Genomic DNA, 13,445 nt, shown 5'->3' with positions numbered 1-13,445 from the left:
CCTGGTTTGACAAGGGTCCAAATGGAGCTACTTAAAAGGATTTATTCAAAAAGGTAGGCCAATAAAATAAAACCAACCTGTGCCAAACACTGCTGTAGAAGTGGAAGGCCTCTCTATTTGAGAGCTCTGTACAACCTCTACAATGGTAGGGGACGGCTCCTGATTAGCAGGCTCAATCTGAGGATGACTTTGCTGAGTGGGCTGCACAAAAGCAGTTGCTTGCGTCTGCTGCTGAACAGTCAAGATGGGCTGAGAGAGAGATGGCTGAACATTAGGACTGGTGGAACGCACAGACCCACTAGTGCTTCCAAAGACTGGAACATGCTCCACAGGTCCTTCTGATTGCATAGCTGAAAGGCAAACAGTAGCACATTCAACTGCCTTCATATCATCTAGTTCACATTCTCCATTTCAGAATGCCCTAAATAAGCAGATTCAATGTCTTGCAGATTGAGTTAATATTGCTTATACGTGTCTTCAGTTGAGGAATCACAAACTTTATTGAAACAGAAGTGGTCATAAAAGTGCAATATTGAAAGAGATGAAGGGAGATTTCAAGGCAAAGGTAGCATTTATTACTGTAGCTCTTTATACTGTACTAAAAGGCTTACCTTCCTGAGTCTCCACCTGTGTTGTAGGCATAACTGTGGCTGTTGGAGTAGTGGTAGGATTAGTGACTGTAGCAGGAGTAACCATTGGACGGATACTGGCTCTTGGAGTAGACTTATTCCCAGCTATTGCAGCAGCAGTCACTTTACTTGGAGTTGACACAACAGGAGTGGGTTTAATATTTGCTGTTGGTGGATCTGAAGTGCTAGCACTGAAAAACAGGATATTGGTTTCATCATGGTAGCGCAGAAAGCAGATTTAAAAAATACTAAATGCAAATACATTATCATAGCCAGAAATATTAATTTTTAAAGGTTTAAAATTTAAATTTGTTTATAGTTAAAAAAGAAACAGACAGACACACTATGCCATCAGCAGCATTCTGTCCTGCTTAGATGTTTGACAGGTTTCTTCAAAGGTAATCAACTAGAAATCTGTAAGCAGATCAAAAGGAGCAGCACATAGCTCATACTATTAGCTGTTCTGGGTCTTTTTTTTTTTTTACAGCGAGTAATACATCTTACATTAAATCTAACTGATTCCCTCAATACAAGCAACATCATTTCTTGGTTGAGACAAGGATTAGCCAAATTTTAAGAGGCACTTTTTGAAAGTCTTGCTTTCAAAAGGATGCTCTCATAAAATCTGAAAGGGAGTTTGTTATCTAAAGTTAGTAATACACCAGTATTTCCCCTTTTATTACCTTAGTAATTTGATTATTTTTATTACATTTAATTGATTATATTTATTATTTTGACTATTTTATCTATTGTTAGAGTTACCACCTATTTAGTCCATTTCTCATGTTTGAGATTCTTGCACAAGGAAGATCCTCCTCCAAAACCAAAAAGGTTAAAGGTAACGATCAAAATTGTACAACTTCAAGAATCTTGAAGTCTGAAAACATTTACAAAAAAATCTTCTGTGTTTCCCAGATACCTCGTTCCCGGTGGTTAATATGACAATTTTACAGCTTAAAAGCTTGATTGATAAAATGTAGCTGAGAAAACAGGAGGAATACATTATGTCAAACAGTATTTTCAAAGTTACTTAAGAAAAATTGTGAACAGCCAGTGGTTTACTGAAAAGAAAAGCAACTAGATAAAGACAAAACCAAGAAACACCAACCACAGAAACTCTGCAAAACCCCAAAATCCTTCAACTCACATTCCTCTTTCACCTGAAGCTGGAGTAGACTTGAGTGAGATTTGCCTCTGCTGTTCTGGGACCTATTAAGTAAGAAACAAAAGTATCATGCCATGTCCATATGAAACAGAGTGAGCAATTTGGTAAAATCACTTCAACAGACAGATCTCTTTACTAACAATCATTTCTCAAATAGACTTGTTAGCATACCTAGTCATAGTCTCCATGATTACTGCAAATTCTCCAAAACGAATCATACCAGTCATACCAATACCAAGTATGTAAACCAATTCAGTGATTTCTCAGGTGTTTTCTGAAGCTATTGAAACAATAGCAGCTAGACCCATTATACTGAACACATGGATAAAAATACGAAAACAGACAGCAGAGTGCAAACAGTTCATTGGTTGAGTCACATGAATGAGGTAACTGTATGCTTGTTAGCACTGGGAATTCTGACTATGGCAGGAAACAAGTTCTGAATCCTTACTAAAGTGAACTTGTGTATTTCCAAAACCAGGGGACAGTGAAATGTGAATAGTGTGCAGTTTGTTGGGCTCACTGATATTTTTTAATTTTCTTCTTTTTTTTTTCCTTTTTTTTTTTTTCTTTTTTTGAAGTGTAGGATTCCTATGACAAGAATTTCCATCTGTTATTTAGGATGTCTGAAAAAAACGCCTTCATGTAAAGTAGTCCTGAGTATTAATGACTCTATACACAAAACCAAACCAAGTCGGACAACGATGCTCATACTGACTGCTGCTGTTCTACAGTCATGAGACACGCAAGCTGTAATATTATCTCTCACACAGCTAACTAAAAGGATTTTGTACCTTATTTGTAGACTCTGGTGGTTCATCTCGCTGTTCATGGTGTCGCTCTTGCTGCTCTCTAAGCTCTCTTTCCAGACGGCAGATTCGACCTTCATACTGTGATTTGAGTGCACTCATTCGCACCTCCAGTTCAGTCTTCTGCTCTTCTAATGAACTGCTCTTTTGCTTCCACTCTTCATTTTCTTTTGTTAGCTGTTCTTTTGTACCTAATTGAAAAGGAAAGAACTCAGTCTTGCCTCTGTAAAGCTGCCTACTACGTCTCCACATGCTGAATACATGAACTACTACAGGAGCTTGACCCTTACAAATCGATGGGCCCTGATGCCATCCTCTGAGGGTGTTGAGAGAGCTGGCTGACATCATTGCAAGGCCACTGTCCATAATCTTCGAGAAGTCATGGAGGATGGGGGATGTCCCAGAGGACTGGAGGAAGGCAGATATTACCCCTATCTACAAGGAAGGCTTGAGGGAGGATCCGGGTAACTATAGGCCCATCAGCCTTACTTCAATCCCTGGGAAAGTTATGGAACGAATCCTCCTGGGGGCCATCACAAGTCAAATGAAGCACGTGATTGGTAAAAGCCAACATGGCTTCACTAAGGGCAGATCGTGCTTGACAAACCTGGTGGCTTTCTATGACAAAGTGACTTGCCTGGTTGACATGGGGTGGGCAGTGGACATTGCCTACCTGGACTTCTCCAAGGCCTTTGATACGGTCCCCCACAGTCTCCTCCTGGAGAAATTAATGCGTTATGGCCCAGACAAGTGGTCTGTGCAGTGGGTGGGAAACTGGCTGACAGGCTGCACCCAAAGGGTGGTGGTAAATAGCTCCTTTTCCAAGTGGCAACCTGTCACTAGTGGGGTCCCCCAGGGATCGATATTGGGCCCAATGTTATTCAACATCTTCATAAGTGATCTGGATAACGGCATCAAGTGTAGCCTGATGAAGTTTGCGGATGACACCAAGTTGAGCAAGGAACTAGACACTCCAGAAGGGAGAGCTGCTCTGCAGGGAGATCTGGATAGGCAGGAGGAGTGGGCCAGCAAGAACCTTATGAAGTTCAACAAGGAGAAGTGTAAGGTCTTGCACCTGGGAAAACAATCTGGGAGTGCAGCACAGACTGGGATCCACCTGGCTGGAGAGCAGCTCTGTGAAGAGGGACCTGGGGGTCCTGGTGGACAAGAAGCTCTATGTAAGCAAACAGTGTGCTGCTGCAGCCAAGAAGGCCAACAGGATACTGGGTTGCATCAAAAAGGGCATCACCAGCAGAGATAAAGAAGTCGTCATCCCGCTCTACTCGGTGCTTGTCAGGCCACACCCGGAGTACTGTGTACAGTTCTGGTCCCCGCTATACAGAAAGGATGTGGACAGGCTGGAAGGGGTCCAGAGAAGGGCCACTAAGATGCTCAAAGGACTGGGAAGCCTGCCATGTGAGGATAGGCTGGGAGAACTGGGTTTGTTCAGGCTTGATAGAAGGAGGCTTAGAGGGGATCTCATCCCCATGTACCAGTACTTAAGGGGCAGCTACAAAGATGATGGAGACTCCCTTTTCACAAGGAGTCCCATGGAGAGGACAAGGGGGAATGGACACAAGTTGCTCTTGGGGAGATTCTGATTGGACACCAGAGGAAAATTTTTCACCGTGAGGACAGCCAACCTTTGGAATAATCACCCCAAGGAAGTGGCTGACTCGGCCACGTTGGACACTTTCAAGAGTTGGCTGGACAGGGAGCTGGGCCGTCTTGTCTAGACTGCACTCTTCCTAGAAAGGTTGGACTAGGTGATCCCTGAGGTCCCTTCCAACCTGGGATTCTGTGAATACCTGTCTGTTTTAGTAAGTTGCTGAAGTATTTTTAAGTCTTAAAAATGTTAAGCTATCGAAGGAGCTTTTAGAGGTAATTTTAACTTTCACATGCCATTTTTCTATTTAATTGCAATTAAATAAAATATTGAAATGGAATAAATATATTAAAATAAATAAAAAAATAAGTAGTCACAAAAGAACAACATGTTTTCAGCAAGCTCTTACACTATCATTCCTCTCATCATCATTTAAAAATCAAGGAGGCAGTATGTTTTGTACCTCTACACTTCAGGAAGGCAAGAGGGAAGGGGAGAATTACCTGAGCTGTTAATATGGTCAATCTGCTCTGATCAACAAAAGGATAAAAAAACAGGGAGAGTTACCACATTGGCTGGCCAAAACCAAGCCAAATTTTTTTACCTCCACTGTACAGCTAGTTACATACTTTTACCATCTCCTGAAGGAAATAAAATATAAGTTTTAGAACAAGTCCTATAACATCTAATCTAGAAAAAAAACTTTTAAGTAACATATGAAGTAGGCTATATTTTCCTAAGCATCCTGTCTAAATGCTTTTCCCAAACAGAAGATGACACCTTAAGGACATTAAAAATATTGTAATACCAGCTAACTGTGCAATTTTCTGCTTGGCTGCAAGCAAGGTCTTCCTAGTTTTTTCTTCTTTCTCAGTGATCTGTTGCCTGAGCTGTTCTTCCTGCGTAGTCTTCTCTTGAAGATCTTGATGAAAACGAGCAAGTTCTGACTGTAGCTGTGTTATCTGCTCCTGAAGATTTCTAACTTCAGTTTCCTTTTCTGCTATAGTCTAGAAAGACAGAGACACAGATTGCAGCCATTGGCTATAACCAGATACTTTTGCAAATACAGAGCCTAACAAGCTCCAAGGACCTAGTGTTAGCTGTCCAGTGTATTATGGTTAAAAAGCTTCTAACCAACAATAGAGGAGAGTCTAGACCTCTCTGAATGCAGGAGTTCAGAGCACAGTATTCTCTTTCCCACTTATTTATTCCAAGAAACAGTGTGCGACACATAGACACAGGTTTTAAACCAGGTTTAAGGTTCCTCTTTCCCAACAAGGTAGAGGCACAAAAAGGTCATTTCACATATTTCTGTGCATACACGCGCGCGCGCACACACACAGAGAAAAACACCCTCACATTCTTCACAGTTATGCATTTAAGATTGCAGTAGAGTACAGAACCCTGAAATTGTTCACTGTTCTTATCTCATTCACTTTGTTCTTACCTTTTGTAAACTTTCAACCTGAGCCTCCAAAGCCTTTGTCTTCACTTCAGCTTGACTGAGAGTATCTTTCAGATCTTGTACTTCCTGGACAGAAACTTGTTCTTCCTGTTGTTCTGCAAAGGACTGAGTTGATGCTGTGGCAACCATCTGAAATATGTCAAATGGTATCAGGCTAAAGTGCACTATCTGATTAGAATGTCACTACTTTCACAAGTTGCTTCTGCATGCAAACCAATTGTTTAAAAATTTCTGGGCAAAACCCAGGAATTCTAATGAATGCTGAAGTTCTGTTAAGAATACTGCAAAGTATTAAGTGATAGGCAGTTCGTGCTTTGTGGTGGTTTGAGCTAACAGCACAATAAACGATGTAATTTTCTGATTTTCTCTTCACACATAAGCATTCATACTGCATTATACTAAGGGAACATGAAGATCATCAGCTGTATTACGCATGACACTAGGTGAAAACATACAGGTTATTTTTACAGAATTCCTTTGCAAACAAAGAAAAGGCTATCTACCTTATCATGTTGTGCTTTCAGCTCCTCATATTGAGTCTTGTACCTGCGCCCAATTTTCTTGACCTGTGTTATAGTTTTCACCTTTTCTTGTATGTCAGCCACTTTAGCATCTAGTTCTTTCTGCAAAGTGTCCTTTTCTGCTTTTATTTTAGTTACTTCATCCTTCAGGCTCTGAGCAAGATTCTGGCTTGTAGTGAAGGAGGCACTAGTTCTAAACAACAAGAGATCGGATGAAGACGCAAATCAGTTGTTTGAAATTGAGCAATATTGAAATGCAATTTTTATGCAATATCACAGGTATTATCTATAGTGTGTTATGTTTTCTAGGATTTTGCAATACAAATGAGTATTTGCAGAACACAAATTATTCTACAATACAGTAGTTTAGAGTAAGTTCAGCTAAGACAGTTTTCCAAAGCAATTCTCACTTCATTTTACCTGCATATTATCAACCTACAGTAAGAATACCAAAGGTTTCATAGTCACATGGAGACAGTTAAGAAGTTACACTTCCAGATACAGCTGCATTTAAAATATTTTGCTTTGCACAAAGCTTTTTACTAATTGCCTTATACTATACCTGGCTATTTCTGCTTTAAGTCTGCCTGTTTCTTCACTCATTTGTTGTATACGCTTGGTGTTTGCCTCCTTCTCTGAAAGCAGCTTCCGATACTCTTCGAGATCAGTGTCCTTCTGTTGACTCAATAAATGCTGAAAGATTGAGAAAATAGTTTGCATTTCAAAAGATTATTATACAATTATATCCAGAAAATCTTTGCATTACAGCTACTGCTTTTGCATTTTGATACAGAATGCCTATGAATTAGAATAGCCTATTTTGAAGCTGTATATACAATGCTTTATAATTCAAACACACTTCTTACTTTGTTGTTAAGGAATTTGAGAAATTTTTTATTTAGGTTTCCACCCCCAACACCTTCTTTGAAAACATGCATTCCCCACCTGGGTCCGGGCTTTCCAGCGTTTAACATCTTCTTCCAACAGCTTTTTCTCTGCCTGCAACATTCCACTTTTCTCACTCAGTTCAGCATTAGACTCTTGTAGAGGTAGAATGTCTGCCTCAAGCTTGCGTACCTGGAAGAACACAATTGGATTAAATTCCCTAGATCTTATGAGACTAAAGGAAATGGAATATGGTAGGCCTGGAAAAATCATGGCAAGGAGGACAGAGAGAGCAAAACCAACATCCCCAAGAAGTCACGATATAGCTTTTCTTTCAACTCTCTGCCTTTTGGTGGCCAGCTGGGGGCAGGGAGAAAGATGAGGAGCAGGAGCAGGGGATGATCCTACAGAGAGAAAAAAAAAATATAGGTACGACTTCACAATCTTAGATTCTCACTCTTTGTACTTTGGTACAGGAAACAGATTATTAATTACATGTTAGAAGCCAAGCAACACTGCACTGGCTTCCAGTAAAATAACTGGCGTGTAGAAATGTCAAGAGGCACCTTTTAAACTCTTACTAAGGCTTTGGTCTGATTTATATGTATTCCTGTGCCATTTTTCATTTGTCTGCTGATAATATCCTTGTTACTAGTATACCTCTAGCCAAGGATAAATGCCGATTTGCAGTTTCATTTAAATGAAACTGAACTTTAACATTTCCAATATTCTAATTGGGCCAATGTCTTCTAAAATTCTAAATGGAAAGTTTCCTCATTTGTATATGATGTAAAGGAATAATCACAATCTAAACATATATTTATTGTAGTTAGCAATAGCATATCCAGATGTTAACTCATCAACTTGTAGATCTGAGAAATTTACATGAACCTCAGTACTAACCTTTGCTTGAATTTGTTGTAGCTCTTGTTCTAGCCTCTCCTTCTCTTCTCTTAGCATCTTGTTGGTTTCTATCAGTACGTTCATGGTCTCAGTTTTTTTCATTAATTCTTCATGCTGTGCAATGGTTTTTGCTGTTACCTTTTGAAAAGATTTAACTCAGTCATTTGTTTTGCTTGCACATGCATATATACTTACCTGGATCTGGCATAATACCATCTTGGAAAGCTATCATGGCATTCATTACGTCACATGTACATTCAAAACAAGTAAGTATCACTTAAGAAATAAGAGATGGAAAAAAACCCCGAGAGAAATTACTTTTCCCTATTTATGTGATTTTGGAATTGCCACACTGCTTCACAGAACTCAGAACAAGACCCTCCATTTGGCTATATAGCAACCTTACTTTAAACGCTCCAGATTCTTCCAAAACTCTTCACTCTTGTGCACAGGCAGCAAAGACAGAGCAGAACATAGAGAACAGCCCTCTCTACTTATTGAAATCATAACTAATAATATCCAACCATACCTGCACCTTCTCTCTCTCAGCATTAAGACTGTCCTGCAGTTCCTGGAGTTCCCTTTCCAGGTGCTCCACCCTCTGACGGTAACGCAAACTCTCCACCTGGGCCACCTCAAATCTAGTTTCTGCAATCTCCTTTTCTCTACGTATAAATCTGCAATAAGAAAATGAACAAAGCATCATGTCACTGCAAATGAAAGGAAAAGCATTTTAAGTGGAAGCATCTTATATGTGGAAATCTACTGAGTACAGAAATTGGTTCAGAAAGATCAAAAAAAATCCTAGGTAAAAATTCTTGAAAATCTATATAAACACCCCTAAAAATCAGGTGAGGAAAAAAATCACCTCTATGAAACTTTCTTGGCAATCACATTTGCTAAAATCTGATTTGGCTTCCTGTCATAGTTGGCTCATTTCTTCCTATGAGTAGAAAGAAATGTCCTCTATCAGGTACTGATGTAGAACAACCACCTCCTACCTAGCAAAAAAAGCACCTAAATTTTATACATTATCCTTCAAATATAAAGTAATACACAACTATTTAATTGGTAACTAATTTATAATCACCCAAAGGAGGAGCCCAGACCTAAATTTACCTAAGAATTTCTAAGATTTGTTCCTGGGATTTGCCTTCCTCATTGAGAGAAACATTCACTGAAGCTGGCATGGCTTCTTTCATAGAGGTTACCATCTTATTACTCAGACTTTCCAGCTGTTCATGTAATAATCGATTTTGTTTTTCCAAATCTTCACAGCGTGTTGCAAGTTTTGAAGCTTCATCCTACAACAAAATTGTTCAATAGCTGTGAATTCTGTAACTGATTTCTGTTAACTGAAAAAACCCCTCTGAATCCACGAAAACAATCATACCTTGATCATTCTCTCTCTCTCTTCCCAGGAGGCTTTGCACTCTAACAATTCAGACTCAGCTTTCTGAGCAGCTTCCTCTAGCTGCTGCCTTACCACTGTGTTCTTGGCAACTTGATCTTTAATAGCCTGTAATGCTTCAACATCAGCAGCATGAAGCATTAATTCCCGTTCATATTTATTTTGAGCTTCAGAAGCCATCTTTGCCTGCAGGGAAAAAAAAAATATTTTTAATGTTATATCTTTGGTATGTAAAAGAGATTCTCAAATTCTAGACAAAAATCAGTAACCACTAATCAAAAATAAAATCACTGGCCAAAACCTTTGTCTTTCGCAAGTACCAAAAAAAAAAAAAAAAAAAAAAAAGGATAAGCTTAGTATGGTTCCCTTACAGAAATTACTCCTTTAGAAAAAAAAAATAGAATCTGAAATCATTTTCTTGGAGTAGCTAGAAAGAGGACAGACCCTCTATAATTATTCTACAGTCAAACTTCTTGCTGTAGATTCTGCAAGGATCAGGCAGATAGTAGTCTAAGAACATCCACTGGTTACTTCTACATGTGAATGGGCAAAGATATTTACTGCATGAGGTTAAAAAGCTAAGGACAGACTATGGTCATAGTATTAGCTGAAAAAATGGAAATGCCTGTGTACTAAATTTTAGGTTGGATTAAACAACAGCCAAAAGTTTTTCTACATCCTTTACGCCACTCAGTGTTGCTGGAATTATCACCTGCAGAAAAGTAGATTCCCTTTAAACAACAGCTGGTAACAAGACAATCTTACCAGCTGCTGCTAAATATAATAATGCCCCACAGTTTTAAAAGATTACAATTATGTTTTGGGTTAGAAAGATATTTCCCCATTGCCATGCAGTGAAAGTGGGTTTTGTTTTTCGCTCTCCCCTCAGGAGAGTGAGGTAGCAATTAATTAAAAACAGTTAATCACATTCCTCAATCAATTTTTTAATGTAATGAAATGGACCTTGGAAACAGTAATCCACTGCATCTTACGTTGCTTTCTTAAACATGACACAAACTGTGCTTGCAGCACAACTTTATATTCAACGTCAGTTTAGTTGATATTACCACAATGCTTGTTCAGGTAGAAGAATGAAGCACTAAATAAGCAGCAGGAAAAGTGCTCTCAAAGCGCTTTTCTTGCCTCCACAAGTATCTCATTAGCAAAACTCCCTTTAAACGTTTTGAGTTCAACTGAAAAACAACGCAAAACTAACATTGAAGTTTGCTACCTCTGGCTAAAATAGGCAAATACTACAAACATACTTGCTCCTGGCAGTCACGTCTGGCTTGCTGTTCATTATTTAGAGCTGTGCCGGCTCTCTGAAGAGCTTCCTGAACTTCTGATTGCACAGTTGACAGACTCTTCTTTAGTTCTGATAGCTGTAGTGATGGGGGAGAGGGAAACAACAACAACAACAACAAAAAAACCAAGAACAAAACCAAGACTAAATGACAAAGTATTTTATAGAGCATTGAACACAGCAAGGCTTTGAATGTAGGCAGTTACAAATAACATAGAACCAAAGATGTTTTGGGTTTTTTTAATACCGTTTTTAATCTAAAGATAAATACTTTCAAGATTTGGACTTGTTAATATACAGAGCTCTTTCCTGGCAAAATCTATTACTGTTGTTTCAAAGCCAGGCCTGCAGTAATTCTAGATGCAGTCATCTTGTTTCTTTCAGGCCCAGTAAGAGCCCAAATATAAACCAGACAAATAAGGGCATAGACCACTCTGGTTCTAAGATACATGCATGCTACAAATTTGATTTTGGCTCACATTCCAAAAAGTGTTTTTTGAAACCTTCCTCAAAAGCTTTCAGTCCTGTTTTTCTGCAAACAGTGCTCAAAGTTCAGGAAGATAGAAACAGCTTTAAATACACAATCACACTAACAAAGTGATAAGATTAATGTACTACTCATGTTTGGAAACCTCTCAGATTCAGTTAGCATTTTGTGCATCCTAGAAAATTTAGTTTTGGACGCTACTATGCTGTGAAAACAAATGGAAGTTTAGGGAATTATGTAAAAGCACATTCTTGTGAAGCCTCTACAAGGCAGTTGAGGGGAGGGGGCATTCAGTGCATACCTGTTGTTCCATACTCTCCACAGCTTTACGCTTATCCTCTTGGACGTCTTGCTTTTCTTTCTCTGACTCCATCAGCTTCTTTTCCAGCTGTGCTTGATACTCAGAAGATTCCTTCAGACGAGCTTCAACCGTTGCACGAACCTCCTCTGTCACCTTCATTAAAATCCATCATAAGAGATCGTGTTTTTTTTTCCCTTTAAATATTGTATTCTGATGTAAAACCAGTATTTTATTAACAATTTGAAGCCAGAATAGGTATTCTCAGCATCTCATTTTGAACAACACTGAAAATGTGGAAAATCACAAATAGCATTGAAGATTTTTTTTCTTCTTGTTTCCCTTCAAAGCTGCAGTACCTCGCAGAGTATATCTACGAACAGTTTTAGGTGACTTCACTCAAGATTGCAGCAGCCACCATATATTTTTATTACATGCTAAAGTCTGCAATACTGTTAAAGCATATCAAGCCACAATGAAGTTTCTACGGTAACAGAACACAGGTGGAGAACTTGGATACTAGATGAACAGCACTCCACTGTCTACTGATGCTGTAACTTCAGTAGAAAAAACCTGAGAATTCTGTTTCCCCAATCTGTCTTATTCTGATATGCTGAACAGCTTGGAAAAACAGGCTTTGTTTGCTATTAACCTGGTGGAGTACATGACAAACTGGAAGGTTGTTCTTAAGCTTTTCCCATTAACAGTATGCAGAGTGTTCTTTTGCATTACCAAAGACCTTTTGATCGAGCACTAGTTAATATGCTACAACCCTGTGATCAGTGATTAAAAGAAGAGCTTTTAAAAAAAAAAATCAATTCCCCTCTTTCGAAGGAGGACACTGGTAGAGGACAGCTTTGGGTCGTATTTACAATTCAACATTTTAAAAATATGCTGCAAAATTGTTTAATATTTCCATGGTTAAAAGAGTTTTTAATAAAAATTGTCTAAAATATCGTCTTACTATGTTATATACTAATACCGTCTAAACTAACTTTAGGTTTTTTGTAATTCCTCCCATAATCCTACAGTCTGTACTGTAGTACAAAAAAAAAAATCTTTCATTTTGTTTCTGTTTTCGCTCTAATAAACAATGGTAACTACTTACTTGTTTTTCCTTATTAAGGGATTCCTCTAGACTAAGAACCATTGCCCTGTACTGTTCCACATTACTAGAACTAGTCTTGAGTCTCTCTCTCAGGTCATTAACTTGTTCATCAGCTTGTCTTAGTCGACTTAGAAGATCATCCACATCTTCATTTGTATTAGGCTGACCTATAATATTAGAACACATTCATTAACTGATGAAGTTTAACTCAGTTTTTTAAACCACTGTTCTGTTGAAAACGGAAGTCTTTTTAGGATAACAACATGGAAAAAACATTCACCCTTACAAAGCTTCCGTAAATAAAATTGTCAGCCCTAAGCAAAACAATGGCTTGCAATAAACATTGATGATTCAGACAAAAAAAAAATTGGCTATTTAAAAAAACGTAACCTAACATACTTAAGTCCTTTCAAATAAAAACAAAAAGGATCCTTTAATAAGTTTTGCTTTATTTTCCCCCTTTGTCAAAAAGACCTCTTGGACATTAATTTTACTTTAACAAATCATCCTGGTTATCATTTATTTGAATATGCGATTGCAATATTGAAGTTTATTATTTAGTGTACTGCCCTCCTAATTCTAAATTATTATGAATTTTACCATTCTGCAGACAGCAATGTTTAACATAAAGAGAAATTCAGTGTAGAAAAACATCTCACCTTTCCCTGGAGCCCTCTGTGATGACTGAGATGCTAGCTGAGCCTCTGTATTGTTAAGCTGCTGTTTCAACACCGCAGCTTCTTTCTGGGCATTCTTTAAAAGTTCCTTTGTGTTAATGTGACGGCTTGTCTCAGTTTCGAGTTGCCTCTTAAGATCCAGGATATGAACCTGAAAACACAAGGTTCTTAACCTTGT

At 38.5% G+C, this 13,445-nt stretch overlaps 1 protein-coding gene across 3 annotated transcripts in view; it reads right to left on the bottom strand.

Moving 5' to 3' along the window:
- TPR (translocated promoter region, nuclear basket protein) overlaps positions 1–13,445 on the bottom strand; it is a 42,540-nt gene that overhangs the window by 13,016 nt on the left and 16,079 nt on the right. For all 3 annotated transcript variants that reach the window (XM_064454365.1, XM_064454366.1, XM_064454367.1), the window contains exons 21-37: positions 13,250–13,418; positions 12,591–12,757; positions 11,486–11,638; positions 10,660–10,776; positions 9,377–9,580; positions 9,103–9,287; positions 8,513–8,660; positions 7,984–8,121; positions 7,141–7,272; positions 6,758–6,888; positions 6,178–6,388; positions 5,657–5,803; positions 5,018–5,216; positions 2,589–2,794; positions 1,777–1,838; positions 612–820; positions 78–350 (exon numbers count right to left, since the gene is read on the bottom strand). In XM_064454365.1, coding sequence (XP_064310435.1) covers positions 78–350; positions 612–820; positions 1,777–1,838; positions 2,589–2,794; positions 5,018–5,216; positions 5,657–5,803; positions 6,178–6,388; positions 6,758–6,888; positions 7,141–7,272; positions 7,984–8,121; positions 8,513–8,660; positions 9,103–9,287; positions 9,377–9,580; positions 10,660–10,776; positions 11,486–11,638; positions 12,591–12,757; positions 13,250–13,418 — 2,851 coding nt within the window. The remainder of the gene's footprint in view (positions 1–77; positions 351–611; positions 821–1,776; positions 1,839–2,588; positions 2,795–5,017; positions 5,217–5,656; positions 5,804–6,177; positions 6,389–6,757; positions 6,889–7,140; positions 7,273–7,983; positions 8,122–8,512; positions 8,661–9,102; positions 9,288–9,376; positions 9,581–10,659; positions 10,777–11,485; positions 11,639–12,590; positions 12,758–13,249; positions 13,419–13,445) is intronic.

The sequence above is a fragment of the Phalacrocorax carbo genome, chromosome 6 (genome assembly GCF_963921805.1).
Source record: "Phalacrocorax carbo chromosome 6, bPhaCar2.1, whole genome shotgun sequence".
In the NCBI taxonomy this organism is placed as follows: Eukaryota; Metazoa; Chordata; class Aves; order Suliformes; family Phalacrocoracidae; genus Phalacrocorax; species Phalacrocorax carbo.
Note: the sequence above shows the minus strand (reverse complement) of the source record. Positions and strands in the feature narration are given on the sequence as shown.